At 29.7% G+C, this 26,454-nt stretch overlaps 2 protein-coding genes and 1 pseudogene across 2 annotated transcripts; 1 reads left to right on the top strand and 2 right to left on the bottom strand.

Moving 5' to 3' along the window:
• Nucleotides 1–2,192: 2,192 nt before the first annotated feature.
• LOC107483975 (uric acid degradation bifunctional protein TTL-like) lies at nt 2,193–4,416 on the bottom strand. The gene is made up of 4 exons (XM_016104588.1): nt 4,258–4,416; nt 4,058–4,159; nt 2,471–2,564; nt 2,193–2,371 (listed from the first exon to the last, which is right to left on the bottom strand). The coding sequence occupies exons 1-4, from the start codon at nt 4,414–4,416 to the stop codon at nt 2,193–2,195; spliced, it is 534 nt and encodes a 177-aa protein (XP_015960074.1).
• A 2,096-nt stretch (nt 4,417–6,512) lies between these two features.
• Nucleotides 6,513–8,381, bottom strand: LOC127746619 (uncharacterized). Its single transcript, XM_052260496.1, has 4 exons — nt 7,716–8,381; nt 7,276–7,497; nt 6,882–7,154; nt 6,513–6,809 (listed from the first exon to the last, which is right to left on the bottom strand). Exons 1-4 carry the CDS (start codon nt 8,379–8,381, stop codon nt 6,513–6,515), a joined length of 1,458 nt encoding a protein of 485 aa, XP_052116456.1.
• A 13,349-nt stretch (nt 8,382–21,730) lies between these two features.
• Nucleotides 21,731–21,912, top strand: LOC127746915 (uncharacterized; annotated as a pseudogene).
• Nucleotides 21,913–26,454: the final 4,542 nt, after the last annotated feature.

The following is a 26,454-nucleotide window of genomic DNA, read 5'->3' as shown; positions in this document are numbered from 1 at the left end:
TGAGATGATGACACTAATCCATTTCGGGGTGTTTTGTGAACAATGGCCTGCGCATTTTTGTAAAGCTTTCTCTTCATGCTTATTATGAGAATTAATTTTTTTATTTACTTATTTATATAAAAAAGCCTGCATAAATAAGCGCTAACGTACCTATTAATTCAATTTTAAAAAATTATGTATAATAATGAATAAGATGTTAATTGGTATGATGATTATTTCATATTTTGATCAAGAAGTTTTAGACTTGAAAGGTGCAAACAAAAACGGTACCTTTTTATAAGTTATATATAATTAAGGTTATTTTAGGGAAAAAAACTTTATTTTAGAATAGTAAAAATATTTGGGACAAATCATAGACTAATTTAAAATATAAATAATATTTTTATACTAAATTGATGAATTTTCAAACGGAATTTACAAATGATGCTATTTTACCTCAAATTTGTGGGAAAATTTTTTGTCTATTTCGAAGGGTTAGTTATAGTAAAAGCATTTAAGACTAATTATAGACAAATTTGGGATAAAATTAACATTTTTCAAAATACGTCCCAAATCTGTCTGAAGTTATTGCGCATATTCAGATGGAATACGGACGAATTATAGTTTTTGTCCAAAATGTGTTGTTAATCTGTATGAAAATTTTGGCGCCATCTAAAAAAAATTTGGCGCCAAAATTTGGGACAAAATTTAGACAAATTTAGGACATAATATATTATTTCAATATCTCCACTAAAAATTGTTCAACATTTGTCTCAAATTTGTCCGAAATGAAAAAGTCATTCAGACGAAATAAATTTCGTTTGAAATTTTTGTCCGAAAAAGCCCTATTTCTAGTAGTGAATTAAGATATCAAGCATTCAAAAATTTTGTATTGAATAACTAAATAAAATTTTTTATAAGTTATTTAATTTTTTTAACATATAGAATAGTTAATTTTAAATTAATATAGGTATAATACTAAAATCATTATGTTATAGGTACCAAGAGTACATTAAAATAATATTATATGATAATTTAAAGGAAAAAATTATTCTTTGTATATTTATTTAAAAAAAATCATGTTTAAACTATTTTATTTTTATTCTATCAAAATACGCAACAATGATTTACATAAGAATTTAATGAAGTTGCTGTTTAAAATGGGTGAATTTATTTTTTATGTAAAGTAACTGACAGTGTACAAGAGAATTTCTTTTAATAATAAACCTTTCTTCACAATATAGACAATATTGAAATTTAAATTGATATTTCAATAAATATTGTTGTAGATTAAAATAAAGCACAGAAATATGGATAAAAACTAAAAAAATAGATGCATATAGAAAAGGATAATGCTAAAATTCTATGTCATTGTGCATGAGAACAATGATTTCTTTTTATACCAATAACAAAAAATTTAAATTTTTTATCCGTTTTTTATTATTTATTTTATTTAACTATAGTTATTTAAATTAGACTTTACATTTATTAAGTTATGTTTTCTTCCAACAAAAAATATAATCATGAAGTTATTTTCATTTTTTTGCAACAGTACATTCATTATATCATTATTTTAATAAATAATGTAAATTTTAAAAAATTGAAAAAATATAATTTTATGTTGATTCTATTTAAGAGTGAATTATATGTACTTTTAAATGAAGCAGTTACATAATTCTCTGGTGGGTTAATATTGAATTTACAGAACGTGAGTACATGATTGAGGACGCAATCTTAGATTATAAAATTAAGGATAAGATAGGAAAAAAGAAGTAGATACCAAACTCCTCTATCCGTATTATATATTGTTATAGATTATACTTTTTCCAATCTTCTAAACATATTTGGAGATATGGTGGGATGAAAACCTTTAACTTACGTATTAGTTTTATTTAATTGAATATTGGCAGTGAATTCAAGATTAAATACTGTATTTGTTGGAAATACAATTTTCACCACAAATTCTCCGAATAGCTAGCATCAAGTAGGCAATAAAAATTTAACCATAGTAAAAGTAATAAAAAGGTACCGAAAAAAATTGAATAGGTCAGCTAAATATCTTTGTGTTTGAAATGAATCCATGTTGAATTCTGTGCAAAAGCACAAAAACAACTAGACATAACAACGAAAACATTACTAGGATTCAACTAAGCTAATAATGAGTCGTATTATTTGACAAAAATACCATCAGAAGAAATCAAGGTAGAGCTGGATCATTCTATTTGGTTCTTGTCTGGTGTTTTATTGAGGTCATAATTTTTCATGGTAGCCTTGTCATCGATCCAAACCTCCTCGTCGGAACTGTTGCTGGGCACGAGTTCTTCTTCCAGTGAGTCTGGAACTATCTCCCCTAAATCTTCTGATTTCTCTTGAAGCTCCTCTTGAAATATTCCTGAAAGTTACATCGCAACAAAACAATTTGAATAACATTACTAAACTTTACAGAGAAAATGGTCTGGCTGCCATATTCTACAAGGTTTGTTAGACTTACGTTCCCAGATTTTTGTGAGTCCTTTTTCTATGAAATAGAATTTCTCTCGGGCCGCAATATCCAGTTCAACCAAGAGAGTGTTCTCGCATCGAGCCTAAATCAGATCAAAAGAATCATCAGAACAATTGACCATTCCAACAAACTATGTAGACATTACATAGAGTAATCTGAAAGTGTTCATGGAGAGGGGATTTGTGGACTCAATTCAGCAAGATTTATCCCAAGATTTTATCTTTTAACCTGATAATATTTATTACGTTCTGCTTTCTCAAGAATACAGTAAATATCGAGACAAGTAAAAAAGATTTTGCTTGAAATATAGATGCTTTATGAAGAAGTTCATTCATAGCAATCACAGCACACAGCCGAAGATGATGATCCGCATCTGTCATAATAATGCAAAACCATTTAAGATTCTAAAAATTATACCGTTAATTAAACTAATACAGTTAAAAATTGAAAATTTTAAAACATTAACCAAAATTTAATAAAAAGTTGAAAACCCATATTACCTTTATAATCAAACCAGTAAATAGATTAGTATCATTAAGACGTTTGTCCTTAGTCCTATTTAAAATCTATTGACTTAGTAGTATTTGATAGTTATGTTATATTGCTGCGGTCACCATTGAAATCGAATATAGAATCAGCTGTGGATCATTCTTGACCATGTTGAAAAAGTCCTCGTGCAATTAATTAATAACCAACAAGAAAAGAAAAAATCTCAAGTTTTTCTTCACCGTTTTTTTTTCTCAGAAAATAAAATTTTAAAAACTAAATAAAAATATTAAAAATAAGAAATCTACATAAAAATACTACCAATATTACATGAGTAACCTAGTACAAGTACATGTGTTATTATTCTCTATCTCTTGTGATTTCAACATTATATATAGTGATTACTATCTTTCAAAGAAAAAAGTTGATGCGTTTATTAGCATTAATCAATGACCCAAAAAGAAGTTACATAAGACAAGTTTCAATCTCTAATACGATTTTGAGTGCTGCTTAGAATCTATTTGGGTGAACTTCTACAAAATAATAATTCTTTTAAGTGATTTTTAAAAAAAATTATATTTAAATAGCTCGTATAAAAATATTTTTTTATTTAACAATTATGTTGGATAGAATAACATAACAAAATTTGTTTGTTTATATATTATGTTAAAAAAATTTATGTAAAAAAATTAAAATAATAAATTATAACTTCTAAAAAAATATTTTTTAATTTTTTTAGTATTTTTATTTTTACTATTGAATTTTATTAAACAAAAGAAAACTATATATTTTATCAAAAAAATTTTTGATAACTTAATGAGACCTAAATAAGTACTTATGGGAGTATGTATATTTAAAAATAGAATGAAAAGAAACTATATCTATATATTCAAACCAATAATTGTACCAGTTATCCTATCCCTAGCTGCAATTGTACTCTATATATATAGTTTGATTTTACTTTTTTTAAAATCAATAATATATATGTTAACATTCATTGAGACTTAATATCTTGCAAATTATTAAAGTGATGTCCAAAATAATAACAGTAACAATAACAATAATAACATTTAATAAGCTGATTTATACCTTGATCTCCTCCAATATTTTATGGGAATGTCTAGCATCTATGGTTGTTAAGAATTCGAAGCCAAATTTCTTTCGATACTTTGCTCCGAATTGACACAAATCCTACAACGTTCAGAATCGCATAAATCATCTGATAGTTGGCTTTGTCTTATGGTTATGGTTATAGAATCATTGATTGGTCAATCAGTTTGGATACGTACCGAAATTAGTTCAGTAGGCGCCCTACTAATAACTGTACCTATGTGCCTGTGTGCGGAGAATGCATCCAACCATGCTCTAATAGGCGATTTGTTGAACCATAAATCTCGAGCGAATGAAATTGTGTGCTCAAGTGAAGAGAACAGAGATGCCTCTTGCATCGAGCGGATGAAAAAAAAGCTGCTGGCACACATAAAGAGGTCATTCTCTTCCAATTTTCCTGCTTAGTCCCAACACATAAAAGGGTGAGCGTGAGAACTCTAAGTATACAGGTCTTGCTATTTAAATCTCAATATACATACACTTAAAAAAGGCAAAATTAAATAAGATCAAAGTCGATCCAGACGACTGATTTTTATTATTATGCTATTTGCTTATAAATAAAATTTCAAGAGTATAATAAGGGGAAAGGTACAAGTGTGCAGGTCATATATTGGTAGCCAAATATATGTATGAATCAGCAGCCTCTTCACCGGTTTCGATTGCGTCAGGTGTGGGTTCTTCTAAGTTGCCATCCCTTGTCAACGAGATACCTTCAATATCACACTTAGACAAATCAGTCAGACTTTGTTGGAGGGAAAGTTCGTACTCACAGTGTTTATTATATTCACCCATGTCGAACAAATCTCTCGACTTCACATGGACCACTACGCTCCATTCCTTATCGACCTCATCCTCCACATAGTATACAAGGCGAGCCTCAGAAGCAAGAATATACGGCTCGTCATCTTCACGATCACCAGTGTGAATCAGATTGCTAAAGTTAACACAGGTGTGTCCCAAAATGTCTTGCTCTATGCCTCTACCAGACGTGGTGTCTGCCCAAATGCATCTAAACAAGGCCACAGAGAATTGACCACTGTAATTCATCTCAATAATATCTACCAATCTTCCATAATAGGAGACGCCACCAACAGCCATGTTACTGTCACGAGCGCTTGCATAACTTCTAGTGTCAGAAGTGACACAAACCCCGCTATTCTGGGTTCTCATTCCATCCTCTCTTGATAGGGTTCTAAACCTGAATCCGTTGACATTGTACGCCTTAAAGCACTTTGCCTGAATATTGGGGCCACATGCGAGCCACTGCAATTCTCTCGGGTGCATCGTACTTCCCAGTGGTATCTACCAATGATATAATTATTTTTAGAGTTGAGTGGCAGGAGGAAAGATATTAATGAAACTATAAATAGAAGAGCCATACAGAAGATTCACCTCATTCTTGAACCACTCGGCGAATTTTCTATGGACAACCCTGTCAATGTAGGCTTCGTTTCTTTTGCCAATACTTCGTAGCTGTTTTTTTCTACTAGCCCTAAAATCCCTGAGCATACCATGTGGATCTAGTGTTAAAGGTATAAACAAATATTGCCTTCGGGTACAATATGATTCTAAGGTTAATAACTTCACTTACTCTAAGAAAGTCTCTACACCTGCGCAATTGACCAATACGTGACGATGTGCTTGAAGTCTCTCGGTTGGTGAAAGATTCAAACTCTCAGAAACCCCTACCACTTTGCCAATCAGTGGGAACATGCTGGTCACGTTATTAGTCACATCTTCGCTTGGTCAATCATCAACACGCAATGGTCGATTGATCCTGCTTTCAACGTTATCTAGATATCTCGAACAAAAAGTGAGAATCTCATCGGATAAGTAGCCCTCGGCAATTGATCCTTCCAGTGCTGCCTTATTACGCACGTACTGCTTAAGACGACCTAGGTACCTTTACGAGCGAGATACGTGTTAGGTTGTTAACTTTTGAAATAACTCAAATGTAAAATTAGTCTTATAGGTACCTTTCAATTGGATACATCCACCTATAATGCACCGGGCCTCCTAGGCGTACCTCTTCGACTAGATGCGCAGTTAGGTGTACCATGACTGTGAAGAAAGATGGTGGAAAAATTATCTCCATTTGACAAAGAGTGAGGATCACATGTTCCTGTAGGAGAGAAAGTTGTTCAGGGTCTATAGATTTACTGCATAGTCGTCGAAAGAAAGTTGACAAATCAGCCAGGACGACTGCCACTGGGGCTTCTAATACATTCCTGATAGCTATTGGGAGAAGATGTTCCATGAGAATGTGGTTGTCGTGACTTTTCAAGCCGGAAATTTTTCGCTGTTGTAGGTCAATACAACGAGATATGTTACTCGAATGACCATCTGGAAAGACCACATTCTTTAAGTTCCTAAGAAAAACGTCCTTCTGTGAATTCGACATGGAGAATATTGCAGTGGGATACTTTCCATCTTCTCATGGCCAAAGTTCACGCCTAATTCCCATCAGCTGGAGATCTTTTCGAGCTTTGAGGTTGTCCTTGGACTTACCATTGTCGTTCAGTATCGTGTAGATAATGTTGTCACACACATTCTTCTCTATGTGTATCACGTCCAGATTGTGACGCAACAAATTATACTCCCAATATGGAAGATCAAAGAATATACTCCTTTTTTTCCAAGGAGACTCATCTTGTAATGAAGCCTGTTGTCCGCGCGCTCTTTTACTGGCTTCCGTTTGCACCTTACCAAGCTTGACATGCACATTATCCAACTGTCTCAAAATATCTCCACCCGACAATGTTACAGGCGGACCTCTAACCTCTACCTTCCCATCAAATCAGACTCGGTCCTGCCGAAATCTGTGGCTTTGATTCAGAAAGCGCCGATGACCCATGAAACACCATTTCTGACTAAACGTGAGTCGCTTAGACTCAGCATCCAGGTTGCACGTAGGACATGCTCTCCCACCGTATGTATTCCACCCAGATAAGTTGCCCAACCCTGGAAAATCGCTGATTGTCCACATCAACGCAGCATGCAGCTTGAATGTTTTTTTCTCACTAGCGTCGTACGTATCAACACCACCCCACAGCTGCTTCAACTCATCTATCAACGGCTGTAAGTAGACATCTATGTCATTACCAGGCATCTTGGGACCGGGGATAATCATAGACAGCAAGAAAGAGCTGGGTCTCATACAACTCCATGGGGGCAGGTTGTAGGGGGATGAGAATCACGGGCCAAATCGAGTACCTTGAGCTGAGATTTCCGAAGGGATTAAAGCCATCGCTAGCTAAGGCTAAGCGAACGCTGCGTGGATCGCCACTGAAGTGAGTATATCTTTTATAAAATGCCTTCCATGCCTCTCCGTCTCGTGGATGCCTCAAAAAACCATCCGAGTTAGGACCTTTCTTGTGCCACAGCATGTCAACAGATGTCTTACTGGACATGAACATCCGCTGCAGTCATGGAACAAGGGGAAAGTAACGAAGAACTTTCGCCGCCTGCGGCTTTCCATTCTTCTTAACAACCACATTAATCCGGACAATGGAATTCCTCCTAGTCTTTTGCTTCCATCTCGAGGTCCCACATATCTTGCACCTAGACAGTTCTTGATCGCTGCCCTGATATAGCATGCAGTCATTCGGACATGCATCTATCCTCTTGTACGCAATACCGAGCTTTCGTATGATCCTCTTGGCATCGTGCAGTGAAGCCGGATCTTTGCATGCTCAAAGGCCTCACACAGTAACTCTAGTATCATTCCGAATGCCTTGTCGCTCACACCGCACATGCACTTTATATGGTATAGCCTGACCAAGAAAGCCAACTTCGAGAATTTCGCACAACCCGGATACAATTCCTGCTCTCCATCCTCAAGCAGCTCATCAAAATGACGGGCCGCCTGACTAGGTTCGCTGTACAAATAAGGCAACTCTTCGGCATCCCCCTCAGAATCTTTGTTGCCCGAGTCATCTTCATCGACAACAGAACCTGGAAAGTTGAATGCCTCACGAACCATGTCGCGCATTGGATCTCGGTAGACGCTACCAGGGTCAATTTCTTGTGTCTCAGTAGAACTGTCTCCTACGCGTCTCTCCCCGTGATGTAACCAAAAAGTATACTTAGCAGGAAACGATTTTAACAGCAAGTGATCGTAAGCATCCTCTCTAGTTTGGAATAGCCGGAACCCACACGAAGGACATGGACAATATATCATCCCATTGGATGATGCATTCGCAAATGCGAAATCCAAAAATTTGTTCAACCCGGCCTTGTATTCGACACTACCTCGTGGCCTTGAGATCCAACTCTTATCTATATCTACTTTTATGATGTTCATATAAACAAATGCATAAAACTTTAATAAGGAAACACAAATAGAAAATAAAAAAAATTCGGACAAACTGTCCAACGGGATATATTAAAGGGAAAATTATTATAAAGAACCGTTAGGAAGATTTAATTATTAAAAAGGACCTTTAGTACCAAAATTATTAAGGAAGAGTAAATCATTTTATAATGTTTAAGTCCTAGAATCAAATCTTTTATAAATATTTTTTAATTTTGTGATCTTTACCCAACAAAAAATAAGACAAAAGATTATAAAAGTAATAAATAAATAAATAAATAAATAATAAAAATACTAAAATTTTAAAAATATAATAATAATTAATATAAAAATTAAAAAAATAAATAAACAGTTATAAATTAATATTTTAATAATCAAATTTCCCTAACAATCTGTTAGACTAAATTTTTTAAAAGTAATTAACTAATTAATCCCAAGTGAATATTCATACATATCTATATAGCGTTGAGAATCAAACAACATATGTTAAAGATTATAACAAATAAGTAAAAGTATAGTTAAGAATATATTTAGTTCATTATAATAAGATTTGGTTCTTCTTCACCAATATTATAAAAAGATTTGGTCCTTTTTAATAATTTTAGTATTAAAAATTCTTTTTAATAATTAAAACTTCATAACGGGAGAGTAATATTCCATATTAATGCAGTAAGTAATCCAAAAGAGAGAACGGGAGAATAACCCGGAAATAAAACATAGATAAAGGTACTTGATTCCGGGCAAATTGATAGAATATAAATGGTATTAGGAAGGTTGCTTACTCATGCCCTAATTCTGCACTTTTAAAAAATTACTGGAAGGAAGAATTTCTGGTTCCGAAGCCATAAAATGGAATGCAAAAGAAGAGATTCTTTAAAAAAACGGGAGGATATGAAGTTAGAGTGTAAAGATATAAAACACAAAAGTATAAATAACAGATCACAGTGCCCAAAAAAACAACAAATCCTTTGAATCTTTTCATGTGGAGAGTGAAATAAATTGAAAAATATTTTGGTGAGCATCTTGTCTTTTTTCAAAACTTGTTTTCCATCTTTCAAGTTGCCTTTTCATTTTGCGGTATCATTATTTATTAGATTTTCAGTGATACATCCTAATTTATGTTTCATTTATGATGATTTTTATAGATACATTAACGGTACATGTCAGTGAGATAAATCAAGGTTCCTGATATGAGAAGTGTAACGAATTCATCATACAAATCATTAATCAAAGTAAACAATATAAGAAAATGGCTAATGCATGTGGGAAGTGAGATCCCCAAAGAAATGGTAGCCACTGTATGTTACATAAAGAAAGCCATCTTCATCCTTCTCTTCATATATGGTTTAAATAATTGCTCCTGTAAGAGTAAGTACATTGTCAACTAAAATGAAAATGGCCTTTTCAGCGCTTAAATATTGATATTATTACCAAAAGAGTATAACTAATACTCCACCTTAAATTTGTCATTTACCAGCTGAATAAAGAAAATCAATGACCATGATCACTGGCTAAGAACTAACTTGTAAATACACATATCAGATGCAGTTCAAGAATAATTAATTCAGGTCCTATCACAATATAAAGAAACATATCAAGTGAAGAAAAATATAGTAAGAAGTCTAGTCGACAGCTTTATTATATCATGGTGCATATATTAATATCAACCAAAGTTGATGTAAAATATTTCATTGAAAGTAACATACTGCTGCACTATTCTCAACTACACCATTGGAAAAACGATTTCACTTGGTCATAAAAGTGAACACAATTTGATTAGTATAACTCAAAACAGCTCCAACAGTCATATTAGATACATATTGCTGCGTTATTTTTATCCAACCCCTCAAAAGTTCCTCACTTTCAACTTATTGTAAGGCTACATAAACAGCTCTACTAGTCATTTTATATTACCAAATCAAAGATTAATACTAAAGCAAACCAAATAATACAAATCAAAGTAATCATGAACCAATTTGAAATATAAAAAGTGCTAGAATCCGAACACAATCTTAGGGAACAAACTCGGTCAATGAAGTAACAAAAAAGAGAAACTTAATAAAGTCTTGAACAGAGCACTTTTTTTTTTGTGCAAAGGTCTTAAACAGAACAATAAAAAACAAAAAATGTGATTAACAAAGCACAGAAGCTAAGCTTAGTAACTACGAATTCTAAAAAAATGTAACTATATAAGTAAACACGCAGAGCCCATATATAATATCTCCATCAATTTTCATACTTGGAAAATTGCCCAAAATCCTATCTTATGTAAATCAAGTTCTCTATGAATAATTAGTATATAAACCAGCCAAGGTATCTAACTGCGAAAACTAATAAGTACTAATTTCAACTTTCACATAAATAATAATACAAAGGAAACCACTAATTATTTTTTTAAGAAAATTTAAAGTAATAAAAATAAGTACATTAAAATTATTTCTCTAATTGAAGTTTATTAAGTCAAATCTCACTTCCTACTATAACTATTACTTAAAAACTCTAAGTGCATAGTGTACTCGTTGATTAATCGTTATGTATATATGGTTACATACTATTTTAATTTATTTAATATATAAACTAAAAGAATGGTCAATCATCCATTCATAGGATACATATATGAAATAATATGTGATTAACAATTGCTTCTCTTCTAGTGACATGTAAACATAAAGAGACTGTCATATATATTCTGATTTATCTGCTCCTTCTCTATCTCTCTTTGATCTATTTTCTTTTATAATAATGTATATTAGAAACTAGGCCTTACAGCTTGTATTATGGCATAATAGCAAATAAAATGAGACAGCATAAATCATGCAGAGTGAAACCAGCAGCTATGTCTGAGTATATGAATCAACAAGTGACATAACATATATTTCTATAGACCACAACTAAAATAAAATTAGCTCGTTCATTCTTCCGTCCAGGCAAATGCAGAGAAATATATAATAAATGAATAAATGTATTAATTATTCTGTTACAATCTGTTGAACATAACAGGTACCAATCAGTCAAACTGAAAATAGAATAAAGACTCATGTATATATATGTTTGTTATAACTTAGTAACTCCTCTTGATCTCAACAGTTAATTCATAAGTCAGTTTTTGGAAATTAGAATGTCAGCAAATATACTATATTATCAATTATCCAACATTATCCAAAACTCACATAATATTGCTTATTTCAAATTAATATTACTAATAATAGGCAAAAGATGCAGTGGTGAGAAGTTGTCAATGCAGGTAAGTATTGGTTATAACACATAGGCAATATTAAGGTTACATCAGGATCAAATCCTTCTTATTATAACCCTCTCCTAACTAAGAGAATGATCAATTTCACTACTCACATATGCAAAAGATGAATGAATGCAATATTAATAAATAAAATTTATCATAGTGGATTTCAAATTTCCAAGCTTAGAGGCAGACCATAGATGCAGGATAGAATGCAAAGAGCACAATGGAGATCATTATGAAAACTGTAGCGTTTGTACATATAATCAGTTCTGTACACGCACCTAAAAGAAATGATGACAACCACTTTGCATCTATAAATTAAGATTAGCCCAAAACCTTGTAACTAGATTAGTTTATTTAATTTCACAGTTTAACAGGAGCATACATAGGGAGGGGGTTCAGTGATGGTTCAAATGCTAATGGGATTTTCTTTTCTCTCATCCAAAAGATTGCTTGATTCAATCTAACTCACACGATTACCCTTCAAGTACAAGTAACTACAGCCGGTTTAAGAAGGCAATATAAATTTGATGATCGATCGTAAGAGAAAGGGGAGGAATAAAGTAACAATGAACAATCGAATGAACATCAAAGAATCCGTAAAATTAAATCAAACCAATGGTATCAACATGCTTTTATGTTCACTCAAACCACTCAACCTTGTTTCTCAGCTCCACACTCATCACACAAAGCGAAAAGTACTCTATCTGTCTACATAATAAAAAATTGACTCAAGGGTGCGAGACAAACGATTTTAACGTGAACCAATCAAGTTTCCATACTGAATATAAAAAAATAACAGAGGAATTCATCGTTGATGATGATGGACAGAGGTATTATACTATAATATTTGTTATCTTTTGGAAGATAAACTTGCAACCTGCTAATTAATCGTACTGAATCAAATCCCTAACTTGAAATCGCTTCAATTAGCCACAATTTATAGAAGATATACCCAAATACATGTTCAGAACTTTGAACCAATAATGAAAACCACAAGAAAAGCTCAATGTGGAAGAACAAACCGGTGAAAGTGGGAGGCAGCGATAGCTAGGATTCGCACACTGGAGAGGACGGTGTCGGGGTTTCACGCACTGCCAATGAGATGCTCAACTTCGTCGCTGGTGATGGAACCACGGTTGGCCGCTGCGCGATTCGACGGCGAAGACGGAAGCGCCGGGTGGAGCAGATGGTACGCGGCTCTGCTCCCGCTTGTGTTTGGCGCGCTACCAAAATGAAGTGACGGATTTCTGCAAATTTGGGGGGAGGGGGGTTTCAATTAACGGCAGTAAAGTAAATGGGGGAATTGAATTAAGGAATTGAAATTCACCTGGCAGAGTTTCTGGGTGTACTCGCGGGTAGGTTGCGCCAGAGGGAGGTTGGGTGCTCTTCGCGCCTCTGCTCGTGCTTTCGTTCGCGCCAAGAGTTAAGTGAAATCAGGAGGGTTAGTTGAAGATATATACACCAAATTCGAGGCGGTTCGGACTGCACGGCCGATATCCAGGAAGGTTTAGCGGTACTTGCCAGACCGCCAATGATCTTTGCCGTGATCTTCTCAACTAGCGTCGTTTTTGGCATGGGCCGTTGTTTCTCCGCCGCTAGGTTCCGCATCTATTGTAGTGTATTTATATACAAATATATTAATAATTAATTTTAATAGCTAATTTTAGTGTATAAACATTTTTGAATTTGATAATGAGATTATCCATCTCAGTGGCAGAACTTGAAACAAAATTTTGGTGGGTCAGATAGAAAATAATTGTTAAAATGCTTTTGATATGGACCCCATTTAAGATAAGTTCGTCTAACCTCGTCACTCTGATTTGGGTGATATTGCCAAATTTAAAGCCATAAGAATTAAGATCAAACTCATCAGATGCAACTCTTTAAATTTTTTAAGGTTATATCTCACTTTCTTCATGATTCATTAAAGTAGAAGAACTATCTACAGATGTTAATATTGTAAATGTTATATGTTCTCCTTTTTTAATATTAGCCTTCCTCTTAAAAAATGCATCAATTTTTAATTTTTTATGATTATTTTATATAAAAATTTGAATATATATCCTGTAAAATATGTAAAAAGAAGTTAGAATGATAAATATTAAAATTTATAATATTTATTAGAATTTTTTATTAATTTATACAAAAACAATAACATCAATATTTATTGAATATTCTAATATTTTTTATTATATAAAAAATTAAATTAAATTAACAGTAAAATATAAAATAATATTAAATTATATAAATAAAAAATACCTAATTTTTTATATTTGAATTCAAAAATAGAATGAGTGTTGCTTATTGATTAAAGAGCTCTAAAATACGAATACACTCAGTTCATTCCAAATCCAACATATTTTGAATGTTTAAAACTAAAAACTATTGTATAATAAAAATAAGATATGAAAATTAAATTTTAATATTTTAAATGATAGTAAAATATTTGAGTTAACTTAATTATCTTTTATTTTTTAAAAAAATATTATTAATTTTTTTAATAAAAGTTTGAAAGATCATAATTTGCCTTGTCTGAACTAAGTTCCCTGTTCCTGATCCATCCTACTTTGAATCGAATGGTGCAAAACTTACTTTCAGAAAACCACGTGTTAATTCGTGTGTTTGGAAATTAAAGGAAGAAAAATATTCACGTGACTGAACCTAGATTGCATAGATACATGCATGCAGCTATAGTTTTGAGTTTGACATACATACTTCGTTGCTTCTTTTATACAATTTAGATCTGTTATAGGTTTATATTACTACTCTACTAATTATTAGTTGGCATAACATGTGGTGCTGATTGCAGTTGAACATATAAAAGATTATCATGTACCTAAATTAAACCTATCTGATCTATCTATCCATACACAGTGTAAATTACGGCTAGATATATGATATAATACATGCGCATGCATGAAAATTAAAGGTCAACGTGAATCACGTGGCCTATATATATATAGCATCTCCTTAACAGGCCCTAATTAATTGCCTAAAACAAGGAACCCTGAAACAGGGTTTAGGGATGTGTACTAATTATAACAACTTACCCTTTTTGTATTTCATACGTCAGGTCGCCAATAGTAGCTTTATTCACGCACGCAGGAATTTGATTGCATGTAATTATTAGTGAAAAATACTCAAAGGTGATAATATTTTTATATAAAAATTGTGAACGGTTAAATAATTTGATATATTTGATTGAATATATTTATTAATTAAATTATTTAATAATTTATAATATTATTTTTATATAAAGATAGTGTATTCATCATTATTAATATCCTTCAGACTTTCAGAAAATGTGTCCTACAAAATATTCTCCATATATGATATAGGAGTGAACATTTTATTCGAAGAGGATAAATATAAAAATTGGATTGTATAATTAGATCAATGATGTTTGAACAATTTTTTAATATTTTTTTGGTATACTTCTTTTTTAAGAGCCGATTTTTTTATAATAAATTTGTAGTAATGTGTATAATAAGTTCTTATTTTTTATTTTTTTTAAAAAATATATAAAAGAGATGAATACAAAAAATATTACAAATTAAATATCACTAGTTCTCCTCAAATATATAATGAATGTTTAAATTTTGTGAATGTCCAATTCAATCTACTTTATAAACTAGCTATATTCTAGCAAATTTTTGGGACAGAGTATAGTTGAAGGGTATTTACAAATGCGCATTGTTATTATTATTATTAAAATAATTAACGGTTATTAATCGTTTAACATAGCATAAATAATGACGGTAATACTTTGTATATTGAACTATTGTATTATTTGATACAAAATATTTTTTGAGTGTGTTTTATAAAAGAAATAATATATACATTGATAAGATATATATTTGTTAATTTAGAATCCAATAAAAAAATTACAATAATTAAATAGCTACGTGATTTTTTATTACTATTCATACAATATATATACTGTTTGAAGTGTGCAACCAAAAAATACAAAGTGTGCTTCTAATTTTATTATTCAAGAGAATTAAAATATTTTTATTATTGTTAATTAAAAAATTTATTAGTTTCATTGTCTTTTCAGATAGTATTATCATCAATTTTATAGTAATTAAGTGTGGGGACAAATATCTCTGTAATAAAAATGATCTAATCGTACCTTAAAACTATCTTTATATGCCTAACAATTTTAGAGAGATATTACTTGAAGATAGTACAAGATCAAAACACCACGTTCAAAGTCATGAATCAAGAGTTTGTCAAGTTGGATCGCTTTAATGGAATAAACTTCAGCCGTTGAAAGGACAAGATGACCTTTCTTCTTTCAATTCTCAATCTTGCATATGTGATTAATCCAAAGAATACACCAATTGTCAATGCTGTTGAAAATTCTATACCGAAAGAGAAAAAAAAGATTGTTCAATTGAAAAAGAAACGTGATTAAGATACTTTTGCATGTCAATGTCATTTTTTCAATATTTTATCCGACCGACTTTATGATTTCTACATGTCAATTCAATCACTATTGGAAATTAGAAAGTTTTTGAAAGAAAAATACAATACTGAACCACAAGAAAAAGATAAGTTTATTATAATGAAATATTTTGAATTTATTATGAATGATACTATGCCTATTATAGATCAAATTCATGAATTACTAGACTTCGTGATCTACAAATAGTGATTCTTGGATCATTACAAGTTAAAGTAATTATTTTAAAATTGCTTTTATTTTGGAATGGTTACAGAAAGAAACTTTTACATCTTGGTGAGCACTTCACAATTGAAAAATTACTAAGACACATACGTATAAAAAAAGAAATTTGAAAATATGATACTGTGTATCTTTCTCAAAATTTTAAAGTGAATCATATCGGTGAAGACAACACCAATAAAAAAAAAGAAAATTATCAAAAGATTTAAAGCAAGACAAGAAGAGATAAAGAGAGTGTTATCATTGCCATAAGAAAGGACATTACATCAAAGAATATAGACTTTTGAAAAAGGAAACAACAAAGACCAACTTATTAGAAGAGAAGGATCTAATTGCTATGGTTGCAGAAAAAGTACAAAATATGCATATTGGAATGGTTACAGTACTCAACATGGCAACATAAAAAAAATTACTTGAATGATAGTTAGATTCTAGGGCTACTGTTTATGTTTGTAATAATCGCAACCAATTCAAAATATATGAAGAAGTGAACAATAGAGAAATTTTAATGGATAATGACAACTCAGGCAAAGTTTATAGTCAAGGAGTTGTGGAATTGAATTTTATATTTGGAAAGAAATTAAGTTTAATAAATATACTTTATGTTCTAGATCGGATTTGAAAAGAAAAATTAGTTTCTGTTACTCTCTTGTGTAAGAAAGGATATAAAGTTGTAATAGAATCCGATAAAGTGATTTTGCTTGAGAATGATACATTCATAGAAAAAGGATATTGTACTGAAGATATGTTTAAACTTAGTATTAATAAAATGAATGTTTCTTTATATGTTGTTGATTCTTGTGATTTATAGCATAGTAAATTAGCATACTTAAATTACAAATCAATTAAATATATGAATAAAAATAACTATATTGATCTTAATAATAAAGATTTTAACAAAAAAATGTGGTATTTGTATACAATCCAAAATTACTAAATTTTTTAAAGTTAAAAAAAATACACATTTATTAAAATTGATTCATAGTGATATTTATGAATTAAATGGCAATATTACTATAGGAGAAAAAATATTTTATAATTTTTATTGATAATTATTTTAGATTTACTTATGTGTATTTACTTAGAAATAAATATAAATTTTTTGAAATGTTTAAAAAATATAAAATGAAAGTAGAAACTAGAAAATATGCATGATAAGAAAATAAAAGTTCTTCATAGTGATCGAGGTAAAGACTATTTTTTAATAAATTGGATAAGTTTTGTGAATTACATGGTACTGTGCATGAATCTTTTGCTCCGTATATTTCACAACAAAATAGTTTGCTAGAAAGAAAAAATCATACCTTAGTAGATATAGTTAATTTAATGTTACTAAATACAAAATTGTCCTACAATTTGTAGAGTGAAGTATTATTGATATTATGTCATATCCATAATAGGATAACATTAAGATATAAAAAGGTTTTTCCTTATAAAATTAAAAAAAAAATCTAATTGAATTATCTGAAAGTGTGATAATGTTTAGTCTTTTATTGAGTTCCTGATCAAAAGAGAACCAAATTTGGACAAGAGCCATAAAAAATACTTTCATAGGATATGCTCAAAATTCTAAAGCATATAGAATATTAGATTTAGTGTCCAATTTAGTTGTTAAATCAAGAGAGGTTGAATTTATTAAAAATAAATTTATCAATGATTCAACTTCTAGTTCAGAATATTTTTAAAATGATACTAATGTTTCATAAAAAATAAATAATTAAAATAATAAATGTCTAAGCAGCAAAAAATTGATTGAACCAAGGAAAAGTTTGAGAATGAAAAAAAAAAGGACTTGGGTTTAGATTTTATTTTTTCTCAAGTTATCACCTTTTCGCTAAAAAGAACTAGAAATTCTGTGACAAACAAGATTTTTGCTGTGATGAACATAGAGGATGATCCTCAAACGTTCAAAGAAGCTATGGTTTCAAAGGATTCTAGAAAGATGCAACAAATGATGAAATAGACTCAATATTATTATTATCAAACAATACTTACATCTTAGTTGATTTGCCTCCAGAATAAAAGCCTATAAGATGTAAGTGGGTATTTAGAAGAAAGTATAACATTGATAGTTCATTACAAATTTTTAAAGCAAGATTAGTAGCCAAAGAATTTAGACAACAAGAAGGTCTAGACTAGTTTGATATCTACGCACCTGTGCAAGAATGACTTCTATTAGGACTATTATAGCATTAGCATTCATTCACAAGCTTTATATACATTAAATAAATATTAAGACGGTTTTTTTAAATAGATATCTTAATGAAGAAGTATATATGGAGCAACCGAAAGGTCATGTGCTACCCGAAAATAAAAAGAAAGTTTGTAAATTAATTAAGTCTTTGTATGGTCTAAAACAAGCGTCTAAACAATGGTATGAGAAGTTTGATTCAGTAGTGTTATCAAATGGCTTCTCACATAATAGTGCGAATAAATGTATTTACTCAAAATTTATTAAAGACTATGGAGTAATCATTTGTTTATATGTTGATGATATATTTATCATCGGAACAAATTTAGAAGAAGTTCCTATAGAAAGTTTAATGTATGCAATGCATTGTACCATATCTGATATAGAATTTGTTGTGTGTAAATTATCAAGATTTATAGAAAAATTTAACAATCAATATTGGAAAGTTATAACAAAAGTTTTTTGTTATCTCAAGAAAACCATAAATTTGGGATTACATTATAGTGATTATCCTGCAGTTTTAAAAGGCTATTCCAATGCAAGTTGGATTACAAATCTTAGTGATAACAAATTCACTTAAAGATAGATTTTCACCTTATTTGGTGATGGAGTTATAAGTTAGGACTCAAAGAAACAAACATGTATTACACATTCTACTATAAAAACTGAGTTTGTAGCTTTATCAGTAGTAGGTAAAGAAGTAGAATAGTTAAGAAATTTGTTATATGATATAGAGCTATAGCTACAATAGAGAACAACTATTTCAATCTTTTGTGATAGTGAATCAATTATGTCTTGAACATATAATAAGGTTTATAATGAAAAGTCTAAATATATAAGTTCGATACATGAGTTTATGAGGCAACTAATAGATGATAATATAATTATCATCACTTATATAAGATCTCAAAAAAAAATTTAACAAGACACTTTGACTAAAAGGTTATCAAGAGATAAAATAAAAAAGACTACTGCATGCTAAAATTGGATTAAAACATATTGTTTTTTTTTTAAATAAAAGCTCAACACTTAAGTGGACTAAGGTAAGACAAAGACAAGAACGATAAAGTCATAATAACTCCTATATTATCTCTGGCATAGTAATCAACAACATGAGTTTATACAACACCACTCCGTAGCATATGAAAATGATTGTTCCACACACTCGCCAATTCCTATTGTCTTGCTGTGAAATATGACTTCATTTTGGCGTAACCAAATAGTCAATATAACTGAGAAGAACCCAACTATCCAATACTTGTTGCACCTCTTTTTTTTCATAGGCACGGATCTCCAACTCTCAAGATGCTCTTTCAAAGTACCAGGGACAATCCATGATTGTCCAAACGCCGAGATCCAAGCACACTACACCTGTCAAGAGTATTCACAAGTAATAAATAAACGTTGTACATTTTTAACATCTTTCTTACACAACACGCACAAATCATTATTCTGTTATAGGATTTTCAAACTACTTAGCCGGTCCTATGTATTGACCCGCCCTACCAAAACAAACCAAGTGAATAACTCCATTCGAGGCGAGATTAGGCCTTTCCAAATTTTCTTTGTGAACCTGTATCTCAAAATCCCCTCATCCAAGGTCTCTTCCTACAGACTCTGCACAAATAAATTAGTAGAATAAACGCCTTTTTTGTCAAATTTTCACACCACTCTATCTTGCACATCTGCTATTAATCAAACAGATTGCAAGCCATGAAACAATTGATTCAATGTATCTATTTCCCATTGTCATAGTTTTCTTCTTCATTGGAAGTGCCAAATCCACTCTATCCCATCTCAGAACCTACAATCCCTTATTACTGATCTTTTTTGTTTGAAATAAAAAAGAGTCTCGGAAAGGAGTCTTTTATCTTTCCCACTTGAAGCCATGTATCCTCCCAAAATCTGGTGAATCTTTCATCTTCTACTTCTATGGCAAGGCCATCAATCATCTTGTTGTTAAATGATGAGAACCAACCTTATTATAATAGACCACTAATTTCAAGGTTTAATGGGTAATAACAAGTTATTTAACAATTGGAGCACTAAGTTATAGAATTTAGTATTATTTACAATAAATTAGAAGGGTGGATTAAAACTCTTAATGAAATGATAATAATATTTATTAAAGAATTCCACCTATATGAATATAGAAGTGGTGTCACTCCAATAAAAAATTTTAGAGGTTTTATTTTCATAAATATTCATAAAATTAAGATGAGAACAAGGTCGTATAAGTGTTTAAAATTATAGACTCTTAAACTTTAAGAGTATTAATAATGTGTGATTTTTGGTACTAGCATATAAAATATAAATTCAGTCAATTAGACATCTATTATTTTATTAGAATTTTAAAATTTATACTTAAAAAAATGTTTAATCTTAATGACATATTCTTTATGCATATACTTATATGATATTTAAATTTTGTAAAAATGAAAAATGAAAGGATATTTATAAATTTGTAATATTATTTTTAATAATAATAAAGTAATTAATGGTTATTAATCGTTTAGCATGGTACAAACAATAACGGTAATCTTGTTTGACAAAAGAATATTTTCTGAGTGTGTTTTATAAAGAAAATAACATGTACATTGATCGATAAGATATTTGTTAAATTTAAAACTCATTAAAAAAAGTCACAATTATTAAATAATTACGAAGAAAATTAAAAAGTGTCCTTTTAGTTTTTCTCTGTTCAAGAGAGTGAATTTTTTTTTATTGTTATTAATTAAAAAAGTCATTAATTTCATTGTATCTTTAAAAAAATATTATCATCAATTCTATATTAACTACATATAAAATAAGGTAAATTCTAGCCTATCCTTCTTATAATAACATGTAATTTATCCTCTGTGACATGTCATCTTTTAATTGGTTGCTATATTAATTATGGTTAAATTATTAGTAATTAAATTATAGCCCAAAGTGGGTGATTATGTAATTAAATACCTCCAAATTTAATTTCAATGCCATCCAGAAATCCCATATCATCATCACCATCATTATCATTATCATCATCATCATTATTTTCATCTTCTTTTTCGTCTTTCCCTTCTACACTATCATCATAAAAAGCCATCATAATCGATTTCACGTTCTTAAATTTTAAGATTTTCTGAATTTCGCAAACATAAACTTAGTCTCACCTGGGCTAGGTTCACAAAACAAAAGCAGTTTTTATAACTAAACACAAAGAACACAAAACACAGAACACGACCTTACTTGAACAGGATCTGTTCTATAGGCTCGTACATCTGTATCCTTGAGTTCTAAGAAGACAGGAACCAAAGTCTGGCGGATGAACTATGACCGTGAGGTCAGAGTGTGATTAATTGTTCCAAAGCGCATGCCATCTGAACGGTGGAGGATCGTTCTCACGGTGTTCTGACAGACTCAAATCTTTTTTCCCTAGCTATTTAATTAGTTATTTTCTCTAAATACTTATTTCCTGGTTCATCAAAATATGAAACACCCAATGAGTTAATTTTTTCTTTCGATTTCAGAGAGAAATGGGACCGGGGTAAATTGAATTTCTACACAATAATAAAAATATAACTTTATTTTTTAATGTTTATAGAAATTATATATTTATCCCTCTTATAAAAATATTTAGTTACAAAATTACCCTACTTTAGTTAACATATTAATTCTTATTGAGTTAAATTAACTCAAACTAAAACTAAACATCCAATTAAAGCATGTAACATTATGAGGGATAATTTACATGTTGAAATAGAGGGGATTGGGTAGAACTCACCATAAAATAAATATCTTTCTAAAAAAACGATCTCCTTATACTTTAAAACCATCTTTATATGGCTAACCGTAACCCATCAACAAAAGTAATTAACAATGTAGCATCCCTGTCACATGAATCATTTCCCTTAAACCAATAAGCAAAAGACAAGCTTAGCTTCGTGTATCATAAGATATATAAGTATATATACGTATAGCTTTTTTTAAAATTGTCATTTTGATTATATTTGTTAAATCCAAAAATAACCTTTTATACATATATAACAACACATGTACAATTTTAATTTGAATAATACTATTATACTAGGAAGTTAATTAACTTGTTTATAATAAATATCAGTTAATTTTTTAACATTTTTTATTTATTAAAAAAGTATAAAAAAATAACTTTTAGATAATTAACATTAACCAACTTTAATATTTAAGTTTATAATTTAGGAGTAACAATGTAAAATTTAAAATTTAAAATAAATAAAATAATTTAAAAGAATTTACTCTTTTGACTAAAAAAATTAGTTACCTAACAATACTTAATTTTGTAAATTCAAAAGCCTAAATCATAAATTTCTAACCCAAAAAAAAAAAAATTTAATTAACTAACTAAAAATTAATTTCTTATACTTTTTCTTTTCATTTTTACTCATCATAAATTTTTCCTCTTAATCCGTGCCTATCCATAACTACCATTGACAAAGAGTGTGACTGACAGTTATAAGATTATGAAATATGAGAATGAAACTAAATGATGGCCTTATAACGTAACTTTGAAAATGTTAAGGGAGAAAGTCCGTGATTATTTGCATGACTTGCTTCACAAGAAACAGAGAATTTCAAAGGGTTTCTTAATTTATTTTTCTTTTCCCTTTAACGAGAAGAGTTGCACAGTTTCAGTTTGAAATTTAGAGAAATTAAAGAAACGCTGCGTTACGTTTGGGAACAATGTAGAAACTAAGGAATCAAACTACGTAACCAAACTAATTACCAAAAAACAAAGGCGCTGTATACTTGAACGGTAATCACGGTAGAAATAATTGGAAGATAAAAACTAACTTTTCCTGTTACACGTTGATGCACTGAGTACGAATAAAAGATTTTCGTACCATTAATGATTGATTTCTCATTCGCCATGTCATGTTAACGCGGCCATGTTCTCTCTTTTCTACTCCAAATTTACAATATAATGTTGCTTTTCTATGCAAAAATAATAACTTGAGAACCATAAATCAAAGTATCAATAAAATTATGAAAAAAATTATTCATAGCTGGTTTCTAAGAAATAATAATAGAAATGTAATTTTTATGTATGTTAAAGATAATTTTGTTATATATACATTTAATTACGTACTGTTCGTGTAATTTAATTAATAATAAATAAGTTTTAAAAAAATATTATTTATATACCAAATATTATATAGTTATTATCATCATTGTTTAAGTAAGTGTTAATGATTCGAATTCTTTCTTGTATATGCTGTAACTTATTGGCCAACAACAAATTCTTAAATGGAGTTTAATACTGTAACGTATTAGTCTTTAACCTAAAGAAATAGAAAATGCCGTGGAAAACAAAAAGAAAAAACAAAAAAACCAAAAAAATTATTGGTAATCGATATGCTGTTACAAAAAGAAAGTTTTTTTTGACAATGATATATGGGGCAAGTTTTGTACTTATAATTGTGATCATGCATATCGGTGAAGATTACTAGCTATTGTATTACAATTATACATGAATTATCCATATACTTTCATTTACAATAAAAATCATATCAATATCATGAGTCATGACAGATGCATAGTAATCATAAGTGAGATATGGCCCATTATTTTCTTCTCAAATATTATAACTGGTGCTTGAATTCCGCTTGGGTTTTGCCATTCAATTCCTCGTTCAAAAGTACAAAATAATCTTCCATGGTTAATATCAAAATGTATCGTCAAAATACTTTTAGTTTTTTTTTTTTTGTATGAATTAAATTTTGATATTCTTGTTTATACATAACAGAATGATGTTGTTTTGTTTATGCTTGCTGAAATTTTGAGTTTTAATTTGTATTTATTGGGTTTTAGATTAACCTAATGGCAATGTCGAAGGGGTGAGCTGAAACTTTTTTTGGACATTATCGTTTTTGTGAACGATCTAAAGTAAAACCAATAATCTTATTTTCTATTTTAATTTCTCTTTTTACTTTTTCGTTTCTCAAATAAAAATACAAAAGGAAAACTACAAACTAATTAAGTGTCCTTTCTACTTTGGTGTCTTTAATTTAAAAATATACAACTCTAAACTAATAAATCTTGCATTGTAATTGAAAGTTATTTTCTTCAATAGATGAAGTGAATGAATCCCAGCTATCTAGGCTTTATGCATGCTTCAATTGATCGTCATTACATAATTCAATGATATTGTCCAAAATTTCAAATCTGTTGACATAAGTTATTGTGCATAAAGGCAGCTACAATAATATAGGAGAATGTTGAGAACTTGAGATGTACGTAATTTATATACAGTAAACATAGAAGTGCACCACATAGAATACTAAAAATTTTGAAAAATTGGGTCGTATAATAACCCTCATTAGCTAAAAAATATAATAATAATTGAACAGGAGATGGTGGCTTAATTCATTGGTGGATACACTTTGAACTCAAGACTTTAAATTTAAGCATACTTACACTTTTGCATTGTTTGAAACTCTGACATGCATGTCATGTGTCACGTTAATGCCAGTAGTAACGAAAACTTGGATATTGAATTTCTCTGGTTTGATGCAAGCTGAACAGGACATTCATAAATTGAGTCATTAATAATAATAATAATAATAATAATAATAATAATAATAATAATAAGTAGTAGTAGTAGTAATTTAAGTAGAGAAAATAGTCAGGGTATAATTAATTATATAATATTTTTTAAAAAATTAATTGAGAAAAAAGAGGTATTCAAATTAATACCAGAATGTGTCAGTATGTTTGATGTTAGAATATAATTCGTTATAAAATAATCTAATGATGATTATTGATTATTATTTATTATTGAAATATAAGAAAGAATCATAATAATAAATATTAAAAAAGTAGAAAAAATATTAGAATTATTGACAATTTAATATAAATAATTATTAAATGTTAATTTGTATATGATTGATTACATAATATCTTTTTAAAAAAATGTAGAGAAAGAAAGTATATGCAAATTAACACCATACCGTGGTACGTCAGTATTAGAGGTGACAAGCGGGAAAGTCTGTCCTGCCCGTCTAATGAGGCGGTCTTAGAATTTTATTCACTCCGTCTAATTGCAGGCTGGTGGGCTTTTTATTTACTATTACCTACTAAATAATATATATAATTTAATTTCACAACCATATTAATAAATTTATAATTTTTAAAGGCATAAAAAATATATTTTTTATATTCACAAATATTAAAGTCTTTGTAATTATAAATATCTAATAAACATAATTATAAACCAAGTTTTCATCCAAAATATAATTATAAATATTGTCTCCAAAGCAAAATAAACATAATTCAAAATATAATTATAAATATTGTCTCCAAAGCAACATAAACATAATCCAAAACACTCAATTTTCATCTTCATACTTTTGTAAGTTAGGTTGAAAGAAGTTGTATTTTAGCCAAAAAAATTAAAAACTCCTTGTCAAAAAAAACTAATACTGATGGGAAAGTTCGTCCCGCTAGCCAAAGCTCGCGGTTTAAACAGGTTAGACGAACTTTTTTGGCAGTCCAAATTTTTAAATCCAATCCACCTTTTTTAATTGGTTACACGAGTCAAATTCGTTTGTCACTCCTAGTCAATATATTTGGCTCTAAAATATAACCCGTTATAGAATAATATAATAATAGTGATGATATAATATTGATGATCGACAAGTCTCACCATAATTAATCATTAAATATTATCAAATTTAATTATTTAATATATAATAATTTTCAAAATTAGCGTATTTTAATATACAAAACAGTGCATTAAAACAAGCCACTAGCATACTTGACTCTTAAATTTATGTTTATGAATGATAAAATAAAATATTGTATATAATATTCATACAAATATAAAAAAAATTGTGATAACTTTTAAAAGGATATAAAATAAAATATTAAAATTATTAATTTACAAAAATATAAAGAATAATCATGATAATTACTAAAAGATATT

This window comes from Arachis duranensis, chromosome 4 (genome assembly GCF_000817695.3).
Source record: "Arachis duranensis cultivar V14167 chromosome 4, aradu.V14167.gnm2.J7QH, whole genome shotgun sequence".
Taxonomy (NCBI): domain Eukaryota; kingdom Viridiplantae; phylum Streptophyta; class Magnoliopsida; order Fabales; family Fabaceae; genus Arachis; species Arachis duranensis.
Note: the sequence above shows the minus strand (reverse complement) of the source record. Positions and strands in the feature narration are given on the sequence as shown.